The sequence below is a fragment of the Mesoplodon mirus genome (genome assembly GCF_964341445.2).
Source record: "Mesoplodon mirus genome assembly, chromosome: X".
In the NCBI taxonomy this organism is placed as follows: Eukaryota; Metazoa; Chordata; class Mammalia; order Artiodactyla; family Ziphiidae; genus Mesoplodon; species Mesoplodon mirus.
In genome coordinates, this window is record NC_138981.1 from 88344469 (window position 1) to 88369737 (window position 25269).

At 46.7% G+C, this 25269-nt stretch overlaps 1 protein-coding gene across 1 annotated transcript in view; it reads right to left on the reverse strand.

Moving 5' to 3' along the window:
• The window catches only part of LOC309796255 (nuclear RNA export factor 2-like), a gene marked incomplete at its 5' end in the record, with an annotated part of 52952 nt that extends 28907 nt beyond the window's left edge, over positions 1–24045 (reverse strand). The window contains 18 exon segments of the mRNA XM_082609299.1: positions 5045–5103; positions 5210–5317; positions 5461–5512; position 5515; positions 5599–5721; positions 6068–6104; positions 7918–8054; positions 8213–8320; positions 8440–8528; positions 8675–8744; positions 8883–8963; positions 9080–9184; positions 9302–9385; positions 10081–10234; positions 10506–10651; positions 11111–11242; positions 15821–15914; positions 24020–24045. Coding sequence (XP_082465425.1) covers positions 5045–5103; positions 5210–5317; positions 5461–5512; position 5515; positions 5599–5721; positions 6068–6104; positions 7918–8054; positions 8213–8320; positions 8440–8528; positions 8675–8744; positions 8883–8963; positions 9080–9184; positions 9302–9385; positions 10081–10234; positions 10506–10651; positions 11111–11242; positions 15821–15914; positions 24020–24045 — 1606 coding nt within the window.
• Between the last annotated feature and the right edge of the window lie 1224 nt (positions 24046–25269).

Sequence of the window (25269 nt, forward strand, 5' to 3'; positions counted from 1 at the left end):
CACAGAAGAGCAAAGAATAGGCACAGTTCAGCTAGACAGAAGTCATCAAACATATGTCCAGTTCCAGAGCCATCCACTGACCACAGGACCTGGGTTGAGTCTCTTCCCCTGTGTCGGCCTGAGTCCTAACATAGAAGTACACTCGATATAGAAACAGGGGTTAGGGGTGGGAGGTTTTCGGTCAGAAGACCAGGATTTGATACTGGGAACCATTACTGTCTGGTTGACTTATCTCGAGCAAGTAATTTATCTAATATGTGTGCTATACTTGTTGCTATCTTTTATTACTATTGTGGGTTTATTCTTTCAGTTTTATGAGTATTATTATTTTCCTTACCACCCAGCCAAGTGTGAATGGTAGGAGTGGTGATTAGCACAAAGTTGGGGACGAACCCAACTGAGGGTGGAGAATATAGGAAGTGAAGACAGAGAATGGAGGTGAAGAAAGCAGACAAGGCCTGGGCTCTCTCTGGGTGCCAGGCCCTGGGCCCACCCTTTCATGACCCAGGGAAGGTTCTTACCCAACAGCACTCCTGCGTCTCAGCTGCAGACAGTGGTGACCTGGGGGCTGCCAGGGAAGTGCCCAGATGAAGGACTATAGCCTTATTAGCTCCCTCCACACTGAAGACCACCAGAGCTGCCTCTCCATTGCCATCTCCCTCCTCTTTGCTTCTGGGTATCGGAAAAGGTACCACGTGGAAACCTCCACACCTGACCCTTGGAGGGCTTTCCTCATACAAAAGATACTCTACCTTCCTCAGTCCTCAAAGGTTGTCCTGCACAACTTACATTCCCACCAACAGTGCAAGAGGGTTATGACCCAGCAATTCCACTACTGGGCATATACCCCGAGAACACCATAATTCAAAAAGAGTCAGGTACCACAATGTTCATTGCAGCTCTATTTACAATAGCCAGGACGTGGAAGCAACCTAAGTGGCCACTGACAAATGAATGGATAAAGAAGACGTGACACATATATACAATGGAATATTTACTCAGCCATAAAAAGAAATGAAATTGAGTTATTTGTAGTGAGGTGGATGGACCTAGAGTCTGTCCTACAGAGTGAAGTAAGTCAGAAAGAGAAAAACAAATACCGTATGCTAACACATGTATATGGAATCTAAAAACCAAAAACGGTTCTGAAGAACCTAGGGGCAGGACAGGAATAAAGACGCAGATGTAGAGAATGGACTTGAGGACATGGGGAAGGGAAGGGTAAGCTGGGACGAAGTTAGAGAGTGGCATGGACTTATATACACTACCAAATGTAAGACAGACAGCTAGTGGGAAGCAGCCGCATAGCACAGGGAGATCAGCTCGGTGCTTGGTGACCACATAGAGGGGTGGGTTAGGGAGGGTGGGAGGGAGGCGCAAGAGGGAGGCGATATGGGGAGACAAATACTCATATACCGCATTCACCTTGTTATACAGCAGAAACTAACACAACGATGTAAAGCAATTATACTCCAATATAGATGTTAAAAAAAAATAATTGTCCTGCACACTAAGGAATGCGGACTCTGAGGTAAAGAAGGAAGTGCCTTCCTCTCAGAGGTATGTCATCTCCACGTTTTTACCTGACATATTGTACTTTTATCACTAATGACTTTATATATTTCCTATACACAGCCCATCGATACACACACACAAACACACACACACACACGGAGATATGCTGTCAATTCCATTTGGTTCTACTTTATCTCCCCCATGAAACTGAGCACAATGAATGCTTTTCCAAGTTAATGAAAGCATGTGCACATGTATGTGTACTATCCTATTCCTCAATAGGGGTTTTGAGGGAGTACCCCTTGGGCCTGTTATATCAGGGGAGAACAAATTGACCATTTCCCCAGCCCTAGAAGCCCATTGTCTAAAAGGGAGGCTGCTCCACTGTCCTCTAGAGAGGGCGAGGGATGGAACCTCATTCCCAAACTCCCACTTACCTGGATAGGTGACAGAAGCTATATGAGGAGGAGCTTTGTCATGTGTGAAATGGGACTCATCTTTAACACAGATCTGTCCTGAGGGGTGAATGAGAAAACCTGGGGCTAAGGCAGGCATTGTGGAAAGGTGTTTCTCATTGTTTCTCCTAATGAGAACATAGATATCTTTATGAAGGAAGCAAATCTCTCTCTGGTACGCCTTGAGTTCAAAGTTTTAAAGACAGAAGGATCTGTAGCTTCTTGGGAGACTCAGAAGCTCCTAAGAGCTGCCCAACATCGTGCCTCTGAGCAGACCCTAACCCAGTTCCCCACGCTGGGAAGACAGGCTTGCCTTTGATTCACCTGATGAGCTTAGTGAGAGATGGCACCAGGGCAGCAAGCTGTCGTGTTTGCCTAACTGCTGCTCCTGGACTGCTCCGCCTGTTAATACGTTTATGGGAAAATTCTAGACCTGTCTCCCATTCAACAGTGCAGGGGTCCTCAGATCATGTGTCATCCAGCCACGTCACACCACAGTTTCAACCATCTGCTGCCTCCCTGTGAGACCAAAACCTAAAAAGTACTACCATTTCATTGAAATACAATTGTCCCTTCTTTCATTCACTGATAACTAAATATATATTGGGCTTAAAATTTATACTATTCCATTTGAGGTGTCTCATTAGCTCTGTAGTAGAAATAAGATAAGAAGGAAAATTAATATATGGGCAAATTTAAGAGTGAAAAATGAGCTGAGATGGCTCCTTCCCATTAGCTGTTAACTTGCTCAAGCTTCAAGGCACTGAAGATTAAAGAATCCCTCTTTGGACCCCTCTTCCCCATTCAGCCACAAGCCTCTCTTTCTCTTTGTCTCTGTCTCTCTATTTCCTTCTCTCTCTCTCTCATGATGAGATCTCATTTTCTGTAGATAAATATAGAAATATATAAACGTGCATAATAAATATGTAAACACCTACATAAGCAAACTTACAGGAAGATATGATGAAGATGAAAACATTCAACGGTTACCTCTGGGTAGTATGTTTTGGGCTAACGATTTTTTCCCCCTCCACATATACTGTGACATATACAGTGGAATGAACCTCATGCACACTCCTGAACACCCAACTCTCTGTTAATACAGAAGCAGCATCCATGAAATTAATAAAAATAATACAAGGCTGCTCAAAATAACTAGGTAGCTTTATATGTACCACGAATGAAATGTTCAGATTAAAAATGACTGAAATAAACAAGGAAAACAAATTACCTTTAAGTTCCCATTAATCCCTCCTCTACTCATCCCAGCTCCCTCCTATCCCCATGCAAACCCAGCACTCACTTCTGAGACCACTAGAGGTTCATCTCAGATGGGGTGGAGGATGCCTCCATGATGTCCTGCTGCAGCTGGGAGAGGGTGTGCATGGAGCTGGAGGTGGGTGTAGGCACTGGGATGCAGAACACCTCTGGGTCTCACTGGGGTTGGCATCACTCACAAACAGCTCATCATTCACGATGCACAGACTGAAGGAAAAATGGGCCCTCAGACAACTGATGGATGGACACCCTCACCCCCAATACTGACTCTGCTCCCAGTGGCACTCAGCAACCAGATTCCTTCCACGTCCCTCCTGTGTCTGTCTCCCAGGTTCCTTGACTGGTACCTCTGCCCCTCCCCACAGAGCCTACCTTTGGAGAGACTGTCTATCACCTTCACTCGATTTATAGGTTTATCCCCAACCCAGGGACGATTTCGCATTTACCCTTTACCACAGTCTAAGGGGTGGACGCTCTGATCCCCATTCTCGGAAGAAGACACTGAGTCACACAGAGGTCATGTGACTTGACCAAGGTCACACAGCGAGTGAGTGTTGTGTCAAGGAGAGAACCCATAGGCCGATTCCAGAGCCCACGCTCTTCTTAACCACTAGGCTAGACTGCTCCTGGGATCTCCCTGCTGGCTTTCCACAGTACCAAGTAAACCTAAGGTCTGTGCCATATCATTCCCACGCCACTGAGCCCAGGGAAGGATGGGCATTCCCACGCACAACAGGGCTCTCACCTGCAGTAGCTGGCAGGGGTAGCGACGAAGGTCCAGGTGAAGGCACGCACACAGCCCTGACAACTTCCTTCAACAGCAAACAACAGTACCCCTTAGAGTAGCACATGCTGTACATGCTCACACAGTGGTCCCCAGTCAGGGTGTGACTGGACACTCATGCTGAGAGGGCAGTTGTTCACGGGGGCCAGGGTGTCGGGAATGGGCAGGGCCACTATAGGAGCAGTCTGCGCCCAGTGACAACAGGGCCCCTGACAACCACTACACAAGTTCACGGGATGCATTTTTCACAGCCGCCCAAGAGGTGGATACTACTACCGCATTGTGCAAATGAGGAAACTGAGAGGTTTAGTAACGGCCCATGTTCTCAGAGTAAGTATCCGGGTAGAGAGCCACCAAACTCCACAGCCTATGTCCCCAAAGTCTAGGGTGTGCAGGTCAGACAGGCATGGACACAGCTCAGACCTGGATAGTCAGTGGGAAGACTGAGGGCTGGAGAACACAGTGGGGAAGGGGAGGGGAGGAGAGGCGATGGGAGGTGGGGGAGGGTAGGTGGGGAGGGGAGGGGGTAGTGGAGGGAAGGGAACGGAAGGGAAAGGAAGGGGTCCAGGAAGCTGGGTGGGTCTGGGAGTGAGCCTGGCCAGGGGGAGGCAGCAATGAGACATCAGGGGTGGGGGTCTACACACACTTACCTTCCTCCAACACCCCGCTGATGGAGAAGCAGAGCATCGTTTCCTGAAGGGGAAGAGCCCAGGCGCCCAGTCACCACCTCCACCTCCTACTCATCCGCGGCTTCCTGGGCCTGCCTGAGGGAGGAAGCAGGCGCTCACCATCTGGAACCAAATGTCCACCACGAAGGAGCTGAAGTCATGCTGAGTCTTGGGCAACCCACAGAGGGTGTGCACAATGACACGTTTTGTGTGCTTCAGCATCTGAACCCGCAGGTCTGTGAGGGGAGGGCAAGCGAGCGAAGATCAGGGGCTGCCACGCCCTGGGCCCTATGATTGACCCCTTCACCGCCCTTTCCCACCCAGTCTTCCCATCGCACACTCACGGGGGTCCTTGAGCTTCTTCATATTCCTGCTGTCCTTGAAGTACTCGCACAAGCTGCTTCTAGGAGACAAAGAGCAACAGTGGGTGGTGGGTGTTTGCAGGAGCTGGCCTGTGTCTGCTGGGGAGCCACACGGCCCAGGAGCAGGGCCTGTGCTGTGATACTCACGGGGCTGGGTCCTCGGGGTGGAAGGGAATGGTCAGGGAGAAGCAGGCCTCCTTGTGATAAGCACCCGCGAGACGCTGTCTGTCTCCATAGTCATGGATCAAGTAGTACCTAAGGGGGGGCAGTGAAGACAGTCTATCTCTGTGGTCTGGACCTCAAATGAGACTTGAAAACTCCCCTGAGCAGACCTGTGCTTAGGTGGCCTCACCTCTCGTAGCCCTCCACCCCTTGCTCCGCTTGTCAGAGGTACTTACTGCTGTAGGAATTGCAGGACTAGGCTCTTCAGCTCATCAGATCCAAGGAAATGTGCTGGAATCAAATGGCACTTGAGAATATGCAGTAGATAAAGCCTCCCTGCAAATCCCCAAATGTTGTTTGATCCACTTCCTCACCTTGCAGGGCTTTACTATGTAGGGAGTGTCAACGTCAAGGGTAACTGGCGACTGTAACTCCTGGCCATCTTGGAGAAGGGAAGAGGAAGTCAGGAGTGGAGACCAGGGGAGTGGCCCTGGATGATCCGGGAAAAGGATGGGCCCAGGAGGGTGAGGGTCAGAGGTCAGGTGCGAAAGGGCCCTGGAAATTCCATGGGAAAGCTTACAGTGGATGTCTTCATCATGAGGTCCTGGAAGTCTCTAGTGTTATATTCAATGTGTGTGTGCGTGTGTGTGTGTGTGTGTGTGTGTGTGTATTTATGGGTATTTTTCCAGCAAGCATATCCATGTCATTTTCAGGAGTCCCTGTCCCCCAAAATGGTTAAGCTTCTGATGCTAATATGTGATCTAGGTAAGACCCAACGGGCTTGAGGGCAGGTGCAGAGGCCACCAACATTCGTAAGATACAATGATTTACATAGGCACTTACCAGACGTAACAACTTCGGGAAATATTCTCTGATGGCCCTGTCCAAAACCAAAAATAGAGAAGAGGTGGTTGATAGTTCAAGGTTGCAATGCTTCCTTTGAGGTAAAAGTAATACCATAAAGAGAGGTCAGTGTGTTCTGGCCAATCCAGCAGCACCCTTTGCCCACATCTGCTCCTGATTTTAAGGGTTTTCGGTCCACTTGCCTGTTGAGCACTGAGCATCTGTCATCCTACTGTCCAAAAGGCACTGTCTCCTCATCTCTCTCAGTACCTTCACTTTAATATTCCTTCCCTCCCTCCGTCTCCTTCGCCTTGGTAGCTCCCACCCAGACTACTCGGACTCCCTTCTCCAGTGCCACAGGGACCAGCATTTCAAACCCATGCTGCAGGGCTTGCTTCTCCTCCCTTCCTTCCTCCAGGGCCCCACTGAAGGCTGTGGGGAGAAGAGGGCATGGAGTGGGAGCCCCGGGGCCCTGCCACATCACCGGGAGTCCAGCACTCTGGCAAGACCCGGACACCCCCCTGGGATGGCCCAGGATGCTGGGCTAGGGAGGTGAGTGAGGTGGGGCTCAGGAGGCAGGGAGGGAGATGGAGGGGATGAGGACAGAAAGGGAGTGAAGGTAGGAGGGGAGAGATGAGAGAGACCTAGGGGCACAGAGACAAGGGAGAGAGAGAAAACAAAGGGAAGGGAAAGAAGCTCTCCCGTGGTGGGGGTCAGGGAAGAAGAGAGAAGAAAGGGGAAACGGCACACCCGTTGCGGCTCTTCAGCTGACCCAGAATTCCCCAGACAGAGAAGCTAGGAATGGAAACAATGCACATGTTGGGCTGGGGGCCCACTGGATACTGGCTGAAACTTTGTCACCTGAGTGAGCATAGCCAGACTTGGGCATGGGAAAACGAGCAGCCATGGGGGCAGATCTTCCCCAGATGGAGGAAAGGGTCAGGTACCAGCTCTGTATGGGGCTGAGGATCCGTGGCCCCCTCTGATGACCACCGTCTTCTCTCCCGATGACCCCTGCACCTGTCTGAGTTGGTTCTTTATCTGAGGAATCATACCTGTCTCAGGCTGCCCAGGGCTCCTGTGAAGGACCAGGCGGGATGCTGTGACGTGTGCAGGGAGGGATGGCAAGTGCCCCTGAGAGGCCTGTCCTTCTGTCTCCTCTACCGCCTCTGCCCTCTGCCTTCCACTCCTGCCTCAGGAAGCCCTCTGATCACTGGCGGGAGCCCACGTCTGGCCCCTTGACTCAAGGAGCCCTGCTTTTTCCCAAGCTGGACCCCAAGGAGGGTCCAATTCCTGGCACTGGGCCAGCAGAATGGATGTCATGACAGCAGCCACCCACGGCCTCAGCCCTCAGCATGGCGCAGGAAAGCCCCCATGTCAACCTGGGAGAGGAGGGTGGACCGCTTTGGAGGCAGAGGAAGAGGGCCCCTCTCAGAACGGGGGAGGCACACCCCAGCTCAGCACGAGGAAGGAAGGCTTCGCTCAGCAAGAGGCCCGGGACTGGAGGACCCTTCTCAGTCCAGGGCGCCAGCATCTGGATCAAGGCTGGTCGCTCCTGGTCCTGGTGAGGAGGAGAAGCCCTGCTTCCTGGGGCACACTCTTGGGAGGCCTTGGTGCAATATAGCTGGGCGCAGAGAGCTGGAAACAGACCCCAGAGCACCTGCAGAGGTGAGCAGGTCAGGGGAAGGAAACTCCTCACCGGTGATAGACACAGAGAGAGCAGAAGGTGGGGCCTGTGATCCTCCCAGAAGACCAGGGCTACCACCTCTGGCATAGGGGCACTGTCACAGATAGTCTAGGCTCCCATGGGTGAAGGTCACCAAGAAGGGTGACAGGGTGTTCACACTGACCTTACATAGGTGGACTGGTCTGCGAAGGTGTCACACAATGGGTTCCCTTGCAGCCACAGCTCTTCAAGCTTCAGCCCTTGCATCTTGCTCAACTCCCACACAGACTTCAGCTGAGAAATATGGGGCAGAAGTGGGAAAAGGAATCCCAGGGAAAGAGGGACATCTGGATCTCTGCACACCCATACCCCTGCCCTCCCTCACAGGTACCTTCACCTGCCTCCTGTCATCACTCTGATGGCCACTAACACGCCCCCTCTACTCTCAACCCAACTTTGACCTGGCTCCCTCTTCTCACCTCATTTTCAGAGACATTCAGGATCTTGACCGTGGGGGCCACCTGTATAATGTCAGACAGGCCATCCAGCTGGTACAGTTTGTTGCTGCTCAAGTTCAAGGACAACAGCTTTGGGGCAAGAAGAGGTAGAGTGAAGATTACTATTGAGGACCTTGGAGACAAATCTGCCCTGCACCCCAGCTCTTCCACCCCCTACCCTAATACCAGCACTGGGCCTACAGCCTCACCTCAGGGAAATTCTTTTCGATGACATGCAGGGTGGCAGCCATGCAGCTTCTTCGATTCAGAATTATATCAATATCATGGCCTACCAAGTCTTCAGGAAGGAGAGGGGAGGGAATCAGATGGCTGAGTGGGGTCTGGGGCCAGCACCAGCCCCTCCCCACGTTACCATCCCTAAGTCACCCTCCAGGAAGACCCCTCTGCCCTCGCCTGCCCTAGAATTACTGCTGTCAGCCATACCTGGGTCAAAGCGGAGCCTCTGGAGGTCAAGAGCTTGCCGGGAGACATCAAATCGTTTGCTCAAGGTCAGCTGCGGAGAGAGAGATGGAGACAGCCACTCTGAGGCTGTGGTGGTGGCAGGGAAATCGGGGGTGAGGGGGACGGGGCACTGGAGGAAGGAGAGGTGGGTCTGAGCGCTGGCACACAACACGCCTTGAGTCTGCATTACCTTTAGCTGCTCCATTTCTTCTGGCTTCAACTTATCCCGCACAGAGTAGGGAACAGCGGAGGGGCCGACAAAGACAGGTATCTGCAGGAAGCAGAGGTGGGGTAAGCACCAGGAACTCTAGTTCCAAAGAAGACAACCAGCCCCTGGCCTGTCCTCCTTCCTCAGGATGAGGTACACGTCACGCCCTCGACACACACCTTTCGTCTCTCCTCGTCACAAATCTTGTAGCTGACATCCATCAATGCACGGGCAGTGCTAGCTTCCTGGACAAAGAACTGAGCCCCATTTTGCAAAAAGTGGAACTACAGGGAGTGAATGCAACAGCAATAGTATCAGAAGCCAACAGACCCTGCTGAACCAGGTCTCCCTCTCTCCCCCTTCCCTGTGCCCACGCGTCTGGCTCCGGCATCCTCTCTTACGTCCACTGGAGTGAAGGGGACACTGCAATGGCTCTGGATTGAGTTCATTAGCCATGTCTTGTCATACTTCATCCCACAAGGAATCTGAGGATGAAAAGAAGGGATGGGAGAGAGGACAGACAGCAGGGTATTTAGGCTGGAGGACGAACCTTTTCCTGTTCTTTTCTGGCCTTCTACTGAGCTTGAAAGGGCTTCTAAAGAAGGGTCCATATCCCCTCCCTTTTGGGAACATATGTATGTGTATAACTGATTAAATTTGTTATAAAGCAAAAAATAAAAAAAAAAGAAGGGTCCACTGGCATGATTTCTTATGGGTGTTCGTAATATGGATTTCCAAAATACTCTTCTCTCCAGTGAAACTCTCTTCCAAATAATCAAGGTGTCAGAGATGATCTTCCTTTTATAAATTTCCAGGAGATCCTACCCAGTGCAGATACTGCTTGCCCCTCAGACAAGGTCTCCGGAGGCTCGACCCTCGATCTCCCACACTCACCTTGCCAAGCTGGGACCTCCAATGTGGAGTTGCTCCATATCCTTTGCAGTAGTTTCCATCTTTGCTTTGAGCCAGGCTCCTCCGTTCTCCTCACAGTCAGCCTGTTCCCTTTACATTGCTTCTCTGAATCTGCCCTTACATGAACAAGATTGCTAACTCCTGGTAATAAAAGGGACAGATTACAAACTGTCCCCAGTGAAATAAACCAGCATGTCTTCATGAGCCCAACACAACTCCCCCTGGCTTTTCTCTCCTGCACATTCCATACATTTTTCAGGATACTCACTGTGACCCTGAACCAGCTCCCTGGGGTTCCATCATGTGTGTTCTCCCCCATTTCTCTCTCCACAGGTGTTCTCTTTCTCCACACAGTCTTATGCATGTGGCCTTCACTGTGCCATCTCACTCTCCTCTTGTTGCCTTGGATGGCACAGGGAGAGCTGCAGGGGGGATGTGGAGAGAAGGAGGGTGAGGGGCCATAAGTGCTAAGAAAGTCTTCTGTACACCCTCGTCTCTTTGACACCAGCAGTACAATTAGCTTTGCTCAACCATTATTTCACTTCGAGCAAGCTTCTGTTTTGCAGTGAGAGAAGAAAAACAAGTCCACGGAGACTGAGAGAGGTGCATAGTCCCAGGGGTTGCTGTGTACAAACCCTGCTGCCTGGCCACTTACTGTCTTACTTCGGGGTCCTCCAGGACATCCCTCTTCACCATGCTTCCTGCATCCTCCTGGAGGTGTGAGGGCTGAGGCTCACACCCATCGTGTTCGTAATGAGGGCTCCTCTCGCCAGAATTACCTGGGAAAGAACTTCAACCTTTCTTTCTTCCTTGAGGTGGTCTACCACCATCACTGTATTCTGAAAAGAGGAACAAAAATACAAGATTGCAGACACATCTGTGGTCCACTTACCACGTACCATGTCTTAGGCTAACAGCATGGTAGGGCAGGCAAAGTGCCAACCTGGCCTAAGGGACCAATCCCACAAACCTCAGAAAGGACACTCTTCTGCCTGTCCAGAGAGGACAGCCTTATCTGACAGATGGCACTATCAGGAGACGAATCGAGGAGGAGCAGGATGAGGAAGAAGAGGACAAGGAGGAGAAAGAGGGAGGAGAAGGAGGAGGGAGGAGAGGACAACTGCGGTGAAACTTTTAAAACAGTGGAGCAGGACTGATAAAGACCCGAGGTGTATGCGTCCATGGGTTAGACTGGACATCAGTCATATATATACCAGGAATCTTGCCTTCTCTCAGGACTTTCCAGCAACCACACCAAAACCTCTCTCGTGCTTCCCAAATCCAATGATCCACCAAACCGATTCCACTAACAACCAGCAAGCTGGCTGGACTTCCTTTGCCAGTGCACTAGGAGCTTTAATGTCAGGGGGCACTGATGTAACAACCTCCTGAACGGTCTCCCTCCCTCCAACCTTGCCCTGAACAATATGCTGTTTGAAAGAGCCAGAGTGAGCTCTCTCTTGGGCCAGCCTGAAATGCCTTTCAGCTCAGCAGGCAACTCTTCCTCACTTCAGCTCTTGTACAACAAGTGTGTGAATGATAACCTGGAATGATGTGTCAACCACTATTTCCAAGTGTTTAGGGATTCTTCTATTTGCTTTCTATTACTGGTTTCTAATTTGATTCCATCGTGGCCAGGGAGCACACTCTGGGAGATTTCAAGTCTTCTTTTTTTTAAAAATAATTTTATTTCTTTATTCATGGCTGCGTAGGGTCCTCGTTGCTGCACACGGGCTTTCTCTACTTGTGGCCAGCGGCGGCTCCTCTTTGTTGTGGTGCACGGGCTTCTCGTTACGGCGGCTTCTCTTGTTGTGGAACTTGAGCACTAGGCGCGTGGGCTTCAGTAGTTGTGGCACGCGGGCCCAGAAGTTGTGACTCGAGGGCTCTTGAGTGCAGGCTCAGTAGTTGAGGCACACGGGCTTTGCTGCTCGGCGGCATGTGGGTTCTTCCTGACCAGGGCTCAAACCTGTGTCCCCTGAACTGGCAGGCAGATCCTTAACCACCCACCACCACGGAAGTCCCTCAATTCTTCTTGAATTTACTGACGCTTCTCTGATGGTCGAGGAGGTGGTCTAACTTGGTGAATGCTACAGAGACTCCCGGGGAAAAACCTGTACTCTGCTGTTGGTGGGTGGAGTGTTCTATTTATGTCATGCAGATCTCGTTAGTTTACTGTGGTATTCAGGTCTCCTATATCCTTGCTGATTTTCTCTCTAGTAATTCTGTCACTTGCTAAGAGGGAGGTGGGTGTGGGAGGCCCCCACTATGATTATACATCTGGCTCTTTCTCCTTTCAGCTCCACCAGCTTCTGCTTCGTGTACTTTGAGGGTCTGTTGTTTGGTGCGTACACATTTAGGATCTTTATGTCTCCCTGGTGTCCTGATCCTTTCATCATTCTGTAAGGCCTCGCTTTGGCTCTTGATCATTTTCTCTACTCTGACATCTACTGTACTGGACACTGAAGCCACAGGCACGCTTAGAAAGTGTCCTGGGTACACCTCACCCTGTATTCACTCCCAGGAGTTGTGTTGCTGTTCACCCCTCCACCCACAAATTCTCCCCTCCAACATCTCTAATTCACCATGGGAAAACATTTGGAAGTTTTTCGGCCCCTGCAGAAATAAGGTCGTGTCAAATCTCTTCCCCATAGGTGGACTCACTAAGGGTATTTTATTTTTTAACACATTCCACTGAAACAGTGAACCAGCAGATAATCATACTAGTGGTTTGTGGGGAGGGAGGATTATGGTAATTACACTGTTGGAAACCAGCTTCCTTTGGGTTGTAATACTTAAAGTTCTCTAGGTTTGTGTGCTGTGCCTTTTGTACATTAACTATTCCATGTTGTGTCAGGGCACGCTTATGAGTAAAGATCCGTCCACTGCTAATCACTCCACGAGGGAGTGATTACGACCAGGCCTCAGGTGAACTCCACGGGGAAGGGGTTGCTTTCCCTGTGCGGCCCGATGTCAGGGCAATCCTGCTACTCACAACCTTGGGACTTTCCTGTGTGGCACTGAAAGGGAAAGTAAACAAAGATACTGCACTTGACCCACAAATGTCACTTGCTCAGTCCCCAAAACTCGGAGGGAGCATGGTGTGCTCATTTTCTCCCACATCCAACTGGTGAGGAAATTCTATCAGCCCCTCTCTCAAAATATGTCGAGAAGCCAGCCACTTCTCACCACCTCCATTACCCCCACTCTGGCCAAGACACCATCATCTACCTCCTGGACTGGAGTGCTGTCCAGCTGGCCCCTCTGCTTTCATCCTGGCTCCCTTACCTGTCTGTTTTCAGCCCAGCAGCAGAGCGCAAGTCACATCATTTCAGTCCTCTGCTCAACAGCACATCACAATGGTTTGAAGCCCACCAACATGCTCAAAAGCCAGGAGTTCATAATGACCCTCATCAACAATAACAACAACAAAGAGGAACCTTATTGCTGACCTTTGGAGAATGCCGGGCAACCAACTCGTTTTCAGGGAAATCCAGCAATGAAAGGGAAAATTTCACATTTTAAAGGGAGCAGTAAGGGCATGTGGTCTACGTACGGTGTATAGGAAGAGGCAGAGTCATTTGCAAGAACCCACATTCCTTCCGAAATAACGCTGCCGAGGGGAAAGCGTAAATGGAGCTAGCTGACAGCTACCGCAGTCCCCCGGCTGACCAACTGCATCAGGTGCCTGAACAGGGCTAGAGACCTCCCTCAGCAAGGTGATTCAGACATTGGAATCTCAGGCATTGCCTTGTTTTGGAACTCTTCCAGGAGAGTGGGTATGTGATCAAAAGCCACAGAGGGGTCATCACACACACACGCGTGCCCATACGCACACTCACACGCACATGCATACACTCACTTACTGAACTTTTGCAACTCAGTCTGATTCCTGTCTCACAGTCGTGCTGCCAGAATCAAGGTGATCACAGGAGTATCATAAAGCAACTAGTGCCTCCCGCTCAGGCTGCCTGGGTTGCCCCTCAGGCTCCACCACTTATGAGCTGATCCTCCCACGAAGAAATAGTCATTAGTATCCTTTATGACATCATGTGTATTCATATGGTGACTTCCTGTGTCGTTTTGGACTTCTGCCTACATCATGGCTATGCCACTGAGTACATGGCAAAAGCATCCCCGCTATGGTAGTGAGAGAACAAGGTGAGAAGTAAGCCAACACTTGCCCAGCAGCAACCAATGTTTGCTCAGTGTTGGGCAGACTCACTAGATTTCTTTGACCTCTTCACAAATACCCCATGACGATTGTATCCACGCTCCCTTCTCAGGCTCACAGGGGTTAGATACAATAAACTTTCCAGGATTCTCAGCCAAGTATGTGGCAGAAGGGGGATTGTGGCCTCACCTATCAGTCTCCCTCCACATCCTAAGTGTTCCTCCAGCTACTGCACTGGTTCTCCTTTAATGGTGAGCTTTCAGGTCTCGGGGACAGATTTCTGTGAGCAGACCTGGGATGATGTTTTGTGACCAGGTGCTAGTCGCTCCTGCTTGGGTGGGTCCAGGTACCTCAGACCAAGTGGAGATATCTGTCTTGAAGTAGAAGAGAAGTCTCTCTGGATCACAGAGTTTGCAGATTAGAAATCCCTTTGGATTGGCAATGCCTGGCATAGAATAACAACTAATTAACATCTGGTAAATGAATGTGTGTAATGGCGACTTGGGATCATCAACAAAGCCACATTTGAGAATCCGCAGATCTCAACCATTTCCACCCACATCTATTTATTTCAGACAAAAAAAAAAGAAAAAAGAAAAACTGGGCTGCAAAACTGTTTCATAACCTGCTTGTAAAACTAGCATGTGTTGATTCTTGCTTTGGCAAAATTAATATTTTTCATTCATGTACAGTTAGAAACAGAGCTAAGCCGCTCCCTGTTGAGTAACACTAATACTACAGCTTTTCTGATCACAGGAAGGGAGGCTTTTGCGAACAGTGGGGACACAGAAACAAGGAGAAACTTTCCTTGAATCCAGCTGACACAACTTCTTCCAGGATGTCTGGTGGGTGGGGGAGGAAGGTTCCGGACCTGCAGGCATGAATGTGGGTGCTCAGCTTTGTGACAGACAGTAAGCATGGCTTACTTCTCAGAGGAAGAGAAAAGTGTGAGTGTGCATGGGTGTGTGTTAATATTTTGCATTATAAGCTTTTATAACTAGGTTACAGGTACATGTATTCCAAATCATGTTGGTAAATGCACTGCCCCCCAAACTGGATCCTACTGTACATTTTCTGGATCCCACTGTATTACATATGACCAGTTTTTGCTCCTTGGTCTTAGTCTTAATATGCTCTTTAATGATTTTTTTCATATTGGTGTTTGACTGATTTCTTTAAATTATGCAAGTACTGTGGTAGAGTTCTGTGTACAAAAAAAAAAAAAAAAGGAACAATACCCATAGGTTGACCAGGGTTATAGAGCATCCCCAGTGGTGGAGGCCAAAGAACCCAGTGGAGCACAGCTTGGCCTTCAGTGTAGGTCCAGGACTTGAGTCCCTGCTCTTCAGCTTCCCAGAAGAACCACACCAATATTTTTCTATGTAAGACATAGTTTTCTAAGGACGTGTGATCATAGTTACAGCAATATGCATTTCTGCTAACAGTGTATGACAGCCTAATTGCCTACAGTATACTTAAACCATTCAGAAGTCATTCTTATACTTTGACCCAGACATTTCCCGTTTTGAATTTATCACACAAAATATTTCCTGCCTAAATATATACCTACAGCTACACGGCTGTGCTTTACCGGCTCTTTGGCACAGAAGGACGATGGGACCAGAGTGGCTGCTATTGTCAGAAGAGGGGTAGAAACGATTGTCATTGGAATCAAACACAGGTGGAAAAGAAGGGACCTGAGTACCTGACATACAGAGTGTAAAGGCCAAGGGATGGATGTAGGGGCCGCAAAAATGAGGGAGAGCACTGGGAAGAGAATGAAACACAAATGAAAAAGCCTCTAAGGAGTGAATTCATCCTGGCCATATGCACATACCCGCTGGAAACCTTCCTTTCTTTCCATGTGTAGCTTGTCTGTCTCTGTTTCTTCACCTTCAGTTGGAACACCAGAGAAAGAGTTCCCACACAGTCTGTGAAAGGAGAGACAGTACAGGGCAACAGCGTGCAGCGATAGGCCTCTCAGACAGAAGGCTGGAGATCAGGGCACCTTAGTCCCACACCCCACACTCATCACTGCCTACCCGACTTTGTGAGTCCCATCCCAGTGCTCGTTTCAGTCTGAACACAGAGTCACACATGAATGATTATGGGCAAAAGATTTGAGGTCAGATCGATCAGAGTTGGAATACTGGTGCTAAATTGTATGGTCCAAGGCAAGTAACTTTGACCTTACGGTGACTCAGTTCCTCCGCCACCCCCTCCCCCGCCAAAGTGAAGACAGTAATAGTTTCTACCTCATGAGGTAATTGTGAGAATTGACTTGCTATATGGAAATACATGGAAAGCCCCTGGAGAAGTGCCTGTGACCTAATGAGCACTACAAATAAGTTAGCTATTCCTCGATCGGGTACTTAATACAGTATCTGGTGTTCAGTAAAGGATGAATGTGTATTAGTAGCATTTGTTGTTATGAAAAGTAAAATGGATGGTTGTACGGGGGCAGGATGCAGTGTCAGCTACTAGTGTATCTTATAAAGAGGGAACAGTAAAACTGGGCAGCCCCGGTGGGAAGCAACTTGACATACTGTTTAAGGGGACCAAAATTAAAAGTTCAGAGCCTGAAACAGGCATGTGGAAGGATTAATGGTGGGGGGAGCTGAAGTTCCCATTTCCAAACGCGGCTCAGAAAAGAAAAAGCATCATTATTGAAGAAACAGTTTGGGTTTAAGTGGTAGATTACAAAAAGCAAGACAGAATATTCCTGACACCACATGATACAATGTGAAAAAAAATGTCAGGGTATAAAACTGTATATTACAGTATGGTTCCTCAGAAGATATTAATGAATGTCAATGTTTTTATGGTTCCTCAGAAGAAGATATTAATGAATGCTTATGTTTTTATGTGTAATTATAAACATTAAGAAGTCAAGGCAAAGGAACGCTTGAGATTGTCAACTGTGTTTATAAATGGGTGATTGGAATGCACAATAGTTATTCATTCAGATCTATGCTTTGCTTGTATAAAAGGATGTTTGTGTCTGGGTCAGCGTCTTCCCAGGTGCTTAGGGTGAAGCACTATACCTGTTTGCTCCTTACGCAGCATAACAAGGACAATTTATCATTGATAAGCAGATATGAGTATCTCCTCGCTGATTAATAAGCTGCAACACGTTACATGACTCACCCAACATTTCCTGATCCGCAGTTCCTTACATGTAAAAATCAGGGGTTAGGGTTAACTGCCAGCTTAATCAATATATAGAGCACATGCCACACTCCCTAAAGGTTCCCAGTTAATCTCCTCTTCTTCCTCTGGCCCCATGCAAACTTTGATCTGCTTTCCATTTCCATATATTAGCTTTTCCTGCTCTAGAATTTCATATAAATGGAATCATACATCCTGTACTCCTTTGTGTCTGGCTTCTTTAACTTAGCATTTTTTTTCTTGAGATCCACCCGTGTTCTTGCCTTTTTATTGCTGGGTAATATACCATTGTATTGATTTGTTTACCTTTCATGTTGTTTTAATGAAGTTTCAGGAGGAAGTGAAAGCCCACCCTTGTGTTCAATCAGCCATCTTCCTGGTCAGTGTTCTCTTCTTATACAATGGATATAATTTCAACCTTTACCACTCCTTTATCTCTCTAGGGAAATACTCTCTTTAGGTCTTTTCCAGGCTTTTCTCTTTTTCCTTTTCCCTCAGTGCCAATCATTCCATGTGTTGTGTTTGCTCTGTCCCTTCCACGCTTACCCTGGGTTGTGACCGTCTCCTGAAGAGAAGACTTCACTGTCGAGTCAGCCCTGGGCTCCTGGGTGCTTGGCTTTAACCCATACCTGGCTCTGGGCTCGTCAGTGGTTTAGCCTTCCTCCCTGACCCTACCACTGGTGGCCCCTGCCTTACCACTGTGCTTTCTCATTCCCTCCCTCCCTCCCTCGCTCCTTCCCTTCCTTCTTTCCTTCCTTGAAGGAGAGCATTCTCCGTTTATTACATGGGAATTCTTATTTCATTCTTTCGAGCACAGTTATGTATTTATTATGATTGGAATATTCTATGTATTCATTATTGGAATATTATTATTCCAAAAACACAATTATAATATTTTTAAACTAAATATTATAAAATAATTGCACTCTCATCATTTAAATTCTTCAGGCAGTTCTCAACCTTGTTTACAGACTAGAATCACTTGGGAAGATTGAAAAAATCACTGGCGCCAGCCTACTCCCACAACAATTAAAACAGATTTGGGAGCAGACCCAATCAATCACATTTTTGAAACTCTTCATGTGATTTCAGTGTGTAACCAAGGTTGAAAACCACTATGTTAAAAGACATCAGCTTTGGGTTTATGCTTGGCAGAAGACCTTAGGAATGTCTGCCACTTCACTTTGCTGACTTTCCACTCGGTGCTCGTTTTGGGGACCTAGTGATTCCATTAGCTTACAGTGGGAATTGGGAAACTATGGCCCACGAGCCAGTTTCTGTATGACCTGCAAGCTAAGAATGTTTTACATAGTCGAATGGTTAAAAAAATCCAAAGAAGAATCATATTTCCTGTCATGTGAAAATTATTTGAAATTCACATGTCCCTGTCCGTATATAAAGTTTTATTGGAAGACAGCCATGCTGTGTCAGTGGCAGCTTTTGCTCTACAATGCAGATCTGAATAGCACCATCGGAAACTGCAAGGCCTGCAAAGCCTCATATATTGATCATCTGGCCCTTTCCAGGAAAAGTTTGTTGAGCTCTGGCTTAGAGCAATTGTCCTTAAAGCAAATGCACAGTAATAGCGGTAAATGGCTGACGGTCCCTTTGGCTAAGCCTGGGAAGAAGATTTACTGCAGTAACTTGTGACTTCACTGTAGGGTCCTTCCTCAGTAGTCCACTCATTCATCGTGTTCTGGGTCAAGTGTGGGAATTGAGTAAGGGACTACCATTCATCATCACGATAGCTCAAGTCATCAGATCTAGAGCTTGATATATTTATTTTTATGTTCTTATATCTTATTATAAATCAATACTTATTTATATTTTATTTATTTTTACACTGATCAAATGCAACTTTGGAGTATGTTCAGATATTTCAAGATCCAAGGGATCTGTTGATCAATTAGCCACCTTCAAAGATTGCTGTAGGTCAAACCAAAGTGACTATCCTTCCAGCCTTGCTGCTTATTAAGGTAAACAGCACTCACCTTGAGGCAGGAGGTTAAGTGCTCCTACTGGGCCTGCAACTCCACGACCACAACATCCCCACTGAAATGAGGGGATCTCCCATCTCATCTGTGGCCTACACATGTCAGCCACTTCAGAACACTTCGAAGATGAAGACGCCCCCCGCACTAATGTGTTTCTCAGTGCTGTGGGGAAGGGAGCGTCCTCTGAGGCCCTAACAACATCTGTTTGAACCATGGACACACTGACTTCAAAGGCCTTTCATTCAAGTGACCACAGGCGACAACTCCTGCAACTGTTTCACCATTGTGTGCCATGGGACACCAATATTTCATCCTCTAATGTCAGTTGGATCCTTACTGTCTTCAGATGCACCTAAGCCAAATAACTTTTCTCAGATTCCCACTTCCTCCAGGGCTCTTGGCTTGAACCAATTTTGGTGTCAAGTACTCTATCAATCAAAGTTCCCACTTGCCTATGCCAGCTATTCGTTCTAATAGCTATTTCATAAAAATAAGATGTTGTTAATAAAATATATTACATAGCTGACAAAAACTCTGTGAGGACCAGAAAAGCCGGCTTGGATGCTATGCAGCCAGGGGAAGTCCACTCACGCTTTGGGACTGCTATAGCTGAAACACCACTGCTGCCTGTGTGCTAACTGACATGTATGCATTCCAGGCACTCTGCTGTGACTGCTCCATAAGAACCAGAGACCACTCCCATCATACACAGTTGACCATGTCACTGAGCCATACGTGGCTCCCTTGTCATTCAGTTATGCCTCCAAGTCTCAGGATGGTGCATATGCTTGATACAACAGAAATCCCATTTAGTACCCGAGCTGTAAGGGGTTCTGGTTAATGTGTACACACACACACATACACACACACACAGATGTACACACACACACTGGTTTCATGTCTTTAGCTTTTTGTTCACTAAAGAACAGGAAAGCATATGAGTGTTCAGGTATGTCTGAAGAGTTGCCAGTGGAATCCGATTCATAGTTCATTTTATAGAACATTATAATTTTTGCTTCTGTAAATGGTATATTCAAAATGGAAATGGTACTTTTTACTTGTCACAATTATTTTGTGTATATTTGTCTTATACTCAACAAACTTATTAATCTCTGTCATTAATCTTAATTTCCTTAGCCTCTCTTGAATTTACATGAAGGTAACTATGTTTACTTGACAGCTTTATTTTCCCTTGTACACATTTATTAATTCACATGTGTATAGATGCCTATATACATTCTGGCTCACTGTACTGCCTAGGAAATGTAGTGTGATGCTAAAACAAAATGGTCATGTAAGTCATCTTTGTCTCTCTTCTGATTTTAAAGGGAATGCTTCCAACGTTTCGCTCTTAAATATAATGTTTGATGAAGGTTACTCTTTTTTTAATATTTGTTGTCAGTCTAAAGAAACATCTTTCAATTTATGAATTGCTGAGAATTCCTGTTATTGTCAGTTTTACTGCTGATTGGTTGGTTCAATTTTTGTAGGCCTTTGTTTACTGAATATTTTGTGATCATCCTCCTTTCCTCCTTCCTTTATTTCACTAATGGGCTAAATTATCTTCACAGATCTCCTAATGTTAAACCAACGTGGCATGCTTGGGGTTAAACACGACTTTGTCATCCTGTGTTTCCTGTGTTAGCCATGGCAGGATTTAACTTGCTATTAATTAATGCATACTTTTTGCATTTGTGTAACTATATGAGATTGGCTAATAATTTTGCCTTCTCGTGTATTCTTTGTCAAGAACACTTTTAATAATATTAAGACTTTCTGTTTCTTTAGCATGGAAAATCATGTTTTTCTCTGGGATTTATCTGTTTTCTCTAAATTTTAAATTTATCAGCATATCTTTTCCATAACACTGTTGTATCTTTTGAATCTTTGCTGAAACTGAAAGTGTGACAGCTTTTCTCATTTCAGAGTGGCTTCTCCGTGCCTTATCTCTAATTTTCTTGACCCTTGTTGCCAGATGTGTACTTATTTTCTTATCTCTCTAAAATATTTGCAGCTAGCATTTTTTTGTTGTTATTGAACTCTGTCATATCTCCTATCAGTTCCATTAATTTCTGTTCTTATTTTTATTATTTTTCCTTGACAAGAGTGGAAAGACATGGGATTAATTTTTATAAAGTAAATGATCCATGAACAGGCTTTTCATCTAACTCCAGGTTTTATTTTCTAATTTTTATGTTTGAATATAATGAACACTCAAATACCCAATCCATTCATCTGTTTGGAGAAGCCCCAAAGCTTTGCAGTGCTGCCCCTGCCACCACGTCTATTCAGTTCCACTGTTGGCACATCAGATGATTAAGGAAGAGGGAACTGGAGCACTGAAGTAATAGGATCTCTACTATAAGTACAGCTGACCCTGGAAAAACAGGGTTTGAACTGCGTGGGTCTGCTTATATGTACATTCTTTTTCAACAAATATATAAAACAATACACGTGTAGAACATCGTGTACAAGACAGGTATTGAAGTGGATAGCCTATCCTTACACAGGCAGAAGGTGAGGGATATTTAACAAAAAATTAATGACGTGTTTGTTTTCTTACTCTTTTACAACTTTGCTTTCAAAGAATTACATACCCGTTCAGTATGTCTCTCTGTCTCTCTGTCTCTCTCTGTCTCTGTCTCTCTCATAATTGGAGAAACTACGCATCAGACTATCATCACCACAGGTATGTGCTTTTTTTAGTATAACAATGTTTCCAATGCTGTATTATGAATATGACTGTGATACTGTATGCCATAAAAGTTTTATAATGATTCATTCATTAGCGTATTTAGCGTATGGTCTAGGCTAACATGAAGCAATGGTATCCATCACACTAGACAACCATAAAGCAATCATATTGCTGCTTCTTCGTTATCAATGCATAAATCCCTATTCCTCTTAATAGATATGAATTTCTTTTTCACCCAATCTTTCTAATTTTGCTGTCTAGTGTTAGCAGTACATATAACATGTACCATGTTTTGTATCATATAAGACAGTATTGATGTTGGTACAGACGGACAGGCGATTCATTTTGTAAGCAGATGATGCAAACTTTCGGTATCAATAAATACAGTACAGTACTGTAAATGTATTTTCTCTCCCTTACGATTTTCTTAAAAACATTTTCTTTCCTCTGGCTTACTTTATTGCAAAAATACACTATATAACACATATAACACACAAATATGTGTTAATCCACTGTTTATGTTATTGGGAAGGCTTCCAGTCAAGAGTAGGCTATTAGTAGTTACGTTTTGGCGGGACTCAAAAGTTATCTGCCGAGTTTTGACTGTGCAGGGGGTCGGCGTCCCCAACCCCCACGTAGGCCAGGGGTCAAGAATATATATGTATTTCATTTAAGAGAATAGCATACAATATAGAAAAGAGTATGTAAACAATCTGGACTTTGAAAACATACCTGTCTGGATTCAAATCCTGCTCTGTCCCTTACTGCCCATGTGACTTTACACAAGTACTCAATCTCTCTGCATTTCAGTTGCATCATGCAGCAGTCAGTGGTCCTGTTTGCCAAGTGTTTCCACTTCTCCCCTGTTCCAGGCTCCTGGCAGAACTGCACTTCTTGCTTTATCCCCTTTGTTTGGGCGGGGCCATAAATGTGACTAGTTCTGGCTAATGGGTTTGAGTTATATGTGAAATAATTCTGGGCCACAACATATGGTTGTTGGTGTGAGACCTCCCTTCAGACACAGGGCCCTCTTTCCCTCAAGCACAGTAAATGACAACTTTCTAGATGGTGGCTGCTCTGTCGGGTTCAGTTTCCAAGTCATTCCAGTAAGAAGAGATCAGATCTCCGAAATCCACTATCCTGTGATGGATGTGCACCTGCCATGGACATGTAGTGGGAGTGAGGAATAAGCCAGTGAGATTTGAGGATTGTCTATGACCACAGCATAGCTCAGCCTCTCCTGACTCACGTGTCTCATCTGCCAACTGAAATAACACCCTCTCAGGATTTTTTTTGTGGGTGAAATGACTTAACTTACATGACGAGATTATCACAGTGCTTGACATATAATGGCGCCTCAAAACATGGGAGCTTTAATTCTTACATAATAATAAAAGTGTTTTGGAAATGTGTGGGATATTTGTATACAATGAGAGGTATGGTGTCTGCTCATCCTGATAGGTAAGTTGTACTTTGTTTTCCAGAGGGGCGCACTGTATTTGTTGCTATAGATAAGACTGCTTAATGATTTGCACTTATGCACTTCTCTTTGCCACCACACTATCAGACATATGTTTAGAAATAGAGTTTACCACTGAAGAAGAAAAGGTGAATAGATTTAAGCAGGTGAGAGACTGGCTGATGAGATAAGATAAAATGCATTTCAGAGCAATAATAATTTCTTAAAGAGAAGAAGAAGAGATTATAATAATTATAAACATACATTCTCTTGCTCTTAGTAAGTAAAGGCACAAGGTTTTAAAGTGGTAGGAGATTTAGTGTGGACAGGTCTTCACAGAATATTTTCTGGGAACACTCGTTCCTCAGATGCTCTGTGGAAAAATGTATCATCCCCGCATAAGTTGGGGAAACTATCCCTCCCTTTGACATTCATATTGCATATTACCATATTATCTAAAAAACATCCTACGGTATGGAAATTCATTTAACAGTAGTCCTGTATGTTCCATATGTCTCTGAAGTAGAGTCCTATTTCGCTATTTTTTGTGGCCCTAGTGTTTTGCAAAACAAGCTTGGAAATGCTGAAGTGAGAGAAAAATAAAGTGGATTATTTAAGCATCATGTAATATAAATTATCACAAGTGACAATATTCTTGAGCGAAGTATCAAGAAGTATTTCTCCCCCATAAATGTAAACACAATTTTGCTATTTGCTCACCTTGACTCATTCAACACCACTTTCATGACGGACCAGGACCCTGTTGCTGAGAGATGACATCCAAGTCCATGAACCCCAGCCACCCCGTCCACGGCCGCCCCACCCACCCAGGCCAGGCCATTCTCCTTCTCCACTTCACTCCCTACCAGAAGCTGCTCCCATCAGTCCAGGTTCAGGTCGCACACACCCACAGGCTTTCTCAGCCAGCTGTACAACAGTTAGGCCATGTCCAGAAGCCCCCTCTCGCCCCCCGCCTCCGTCCACACTCTCTCTTGGGCCCTCGGCTCTTTGCAGACCTCGGTCTGAAGTTGCTTGTGTGCCTCTAAATGCCCAGTTCCCTGAGTAAAATTCTAGTACTGGCGGGGGCACCTCCTACCCGAGTACTACCCACCGTGGCAGGATATTAAAGTTGGTGGAAAGGTTGGGATATGAGCCAGAGTCTCCTCAATGTCCCCCCTCAGCCAGAGCGACCACCACAGGTCTAAAGGTCTTCTGCACCTATGGGTATGACTCTTCTGGAGGTTAAGCCGAACTGCAGTTAAATAGACCCTCCCCACTCTTAAAGGGCAGCCCATCCTGCAAGACCATAGGTGATCACATGACGTCAAAGACCACCTGATCCACCGAACTGAGGAGCCCTCAATCTTCACATGCCTGAGCGGCCTGAGTCTCACGTGACCCCGTGGTGGCACATGACCATAAGGTCCACTTGAACAACAGCAGTCCAGAAGCTGTAGATCTCACATGAGTGGAAGAATCTTGGGTGCCACGTGTGGTAGGAGCCACACTGTTGCCCATACATGGATTTACAGTGTTTAGTAGCCCACAACCTTCACGTGATGGAGATTGCTGAACGTGACATGTACCATGCTGGGAAGGGTACCAGACCATAGCATCCACATAACCCTAAGCAGTAGATCACATCAAGGGCTGAGGCTACCACATGCTGTGGCTAGTCAGGGTCACATGAGAGAAGGAGCCACGTGACATGCAGGGTTTCGGAGTCCACCACGCTCTAGTGACTTGAAGGGCTGGATCTACCACAGGGCCATGGCAGCAAGAGGGCCAAAGAGACCACATGCCCTTTGGGTTTAAGAGCCCAGGGTTCTGACCAGACAAGAAGGGCTTGGCCTGTCAGGTAACTATTGTCCACAGGAGGGCAGCATCCACATGACCCGCACCCTTAGCAACCCACACAGCTCATGTGCCTGGGAGGGCTGAGTCAGCTTTCTGACAGTAGGGTCCAATGA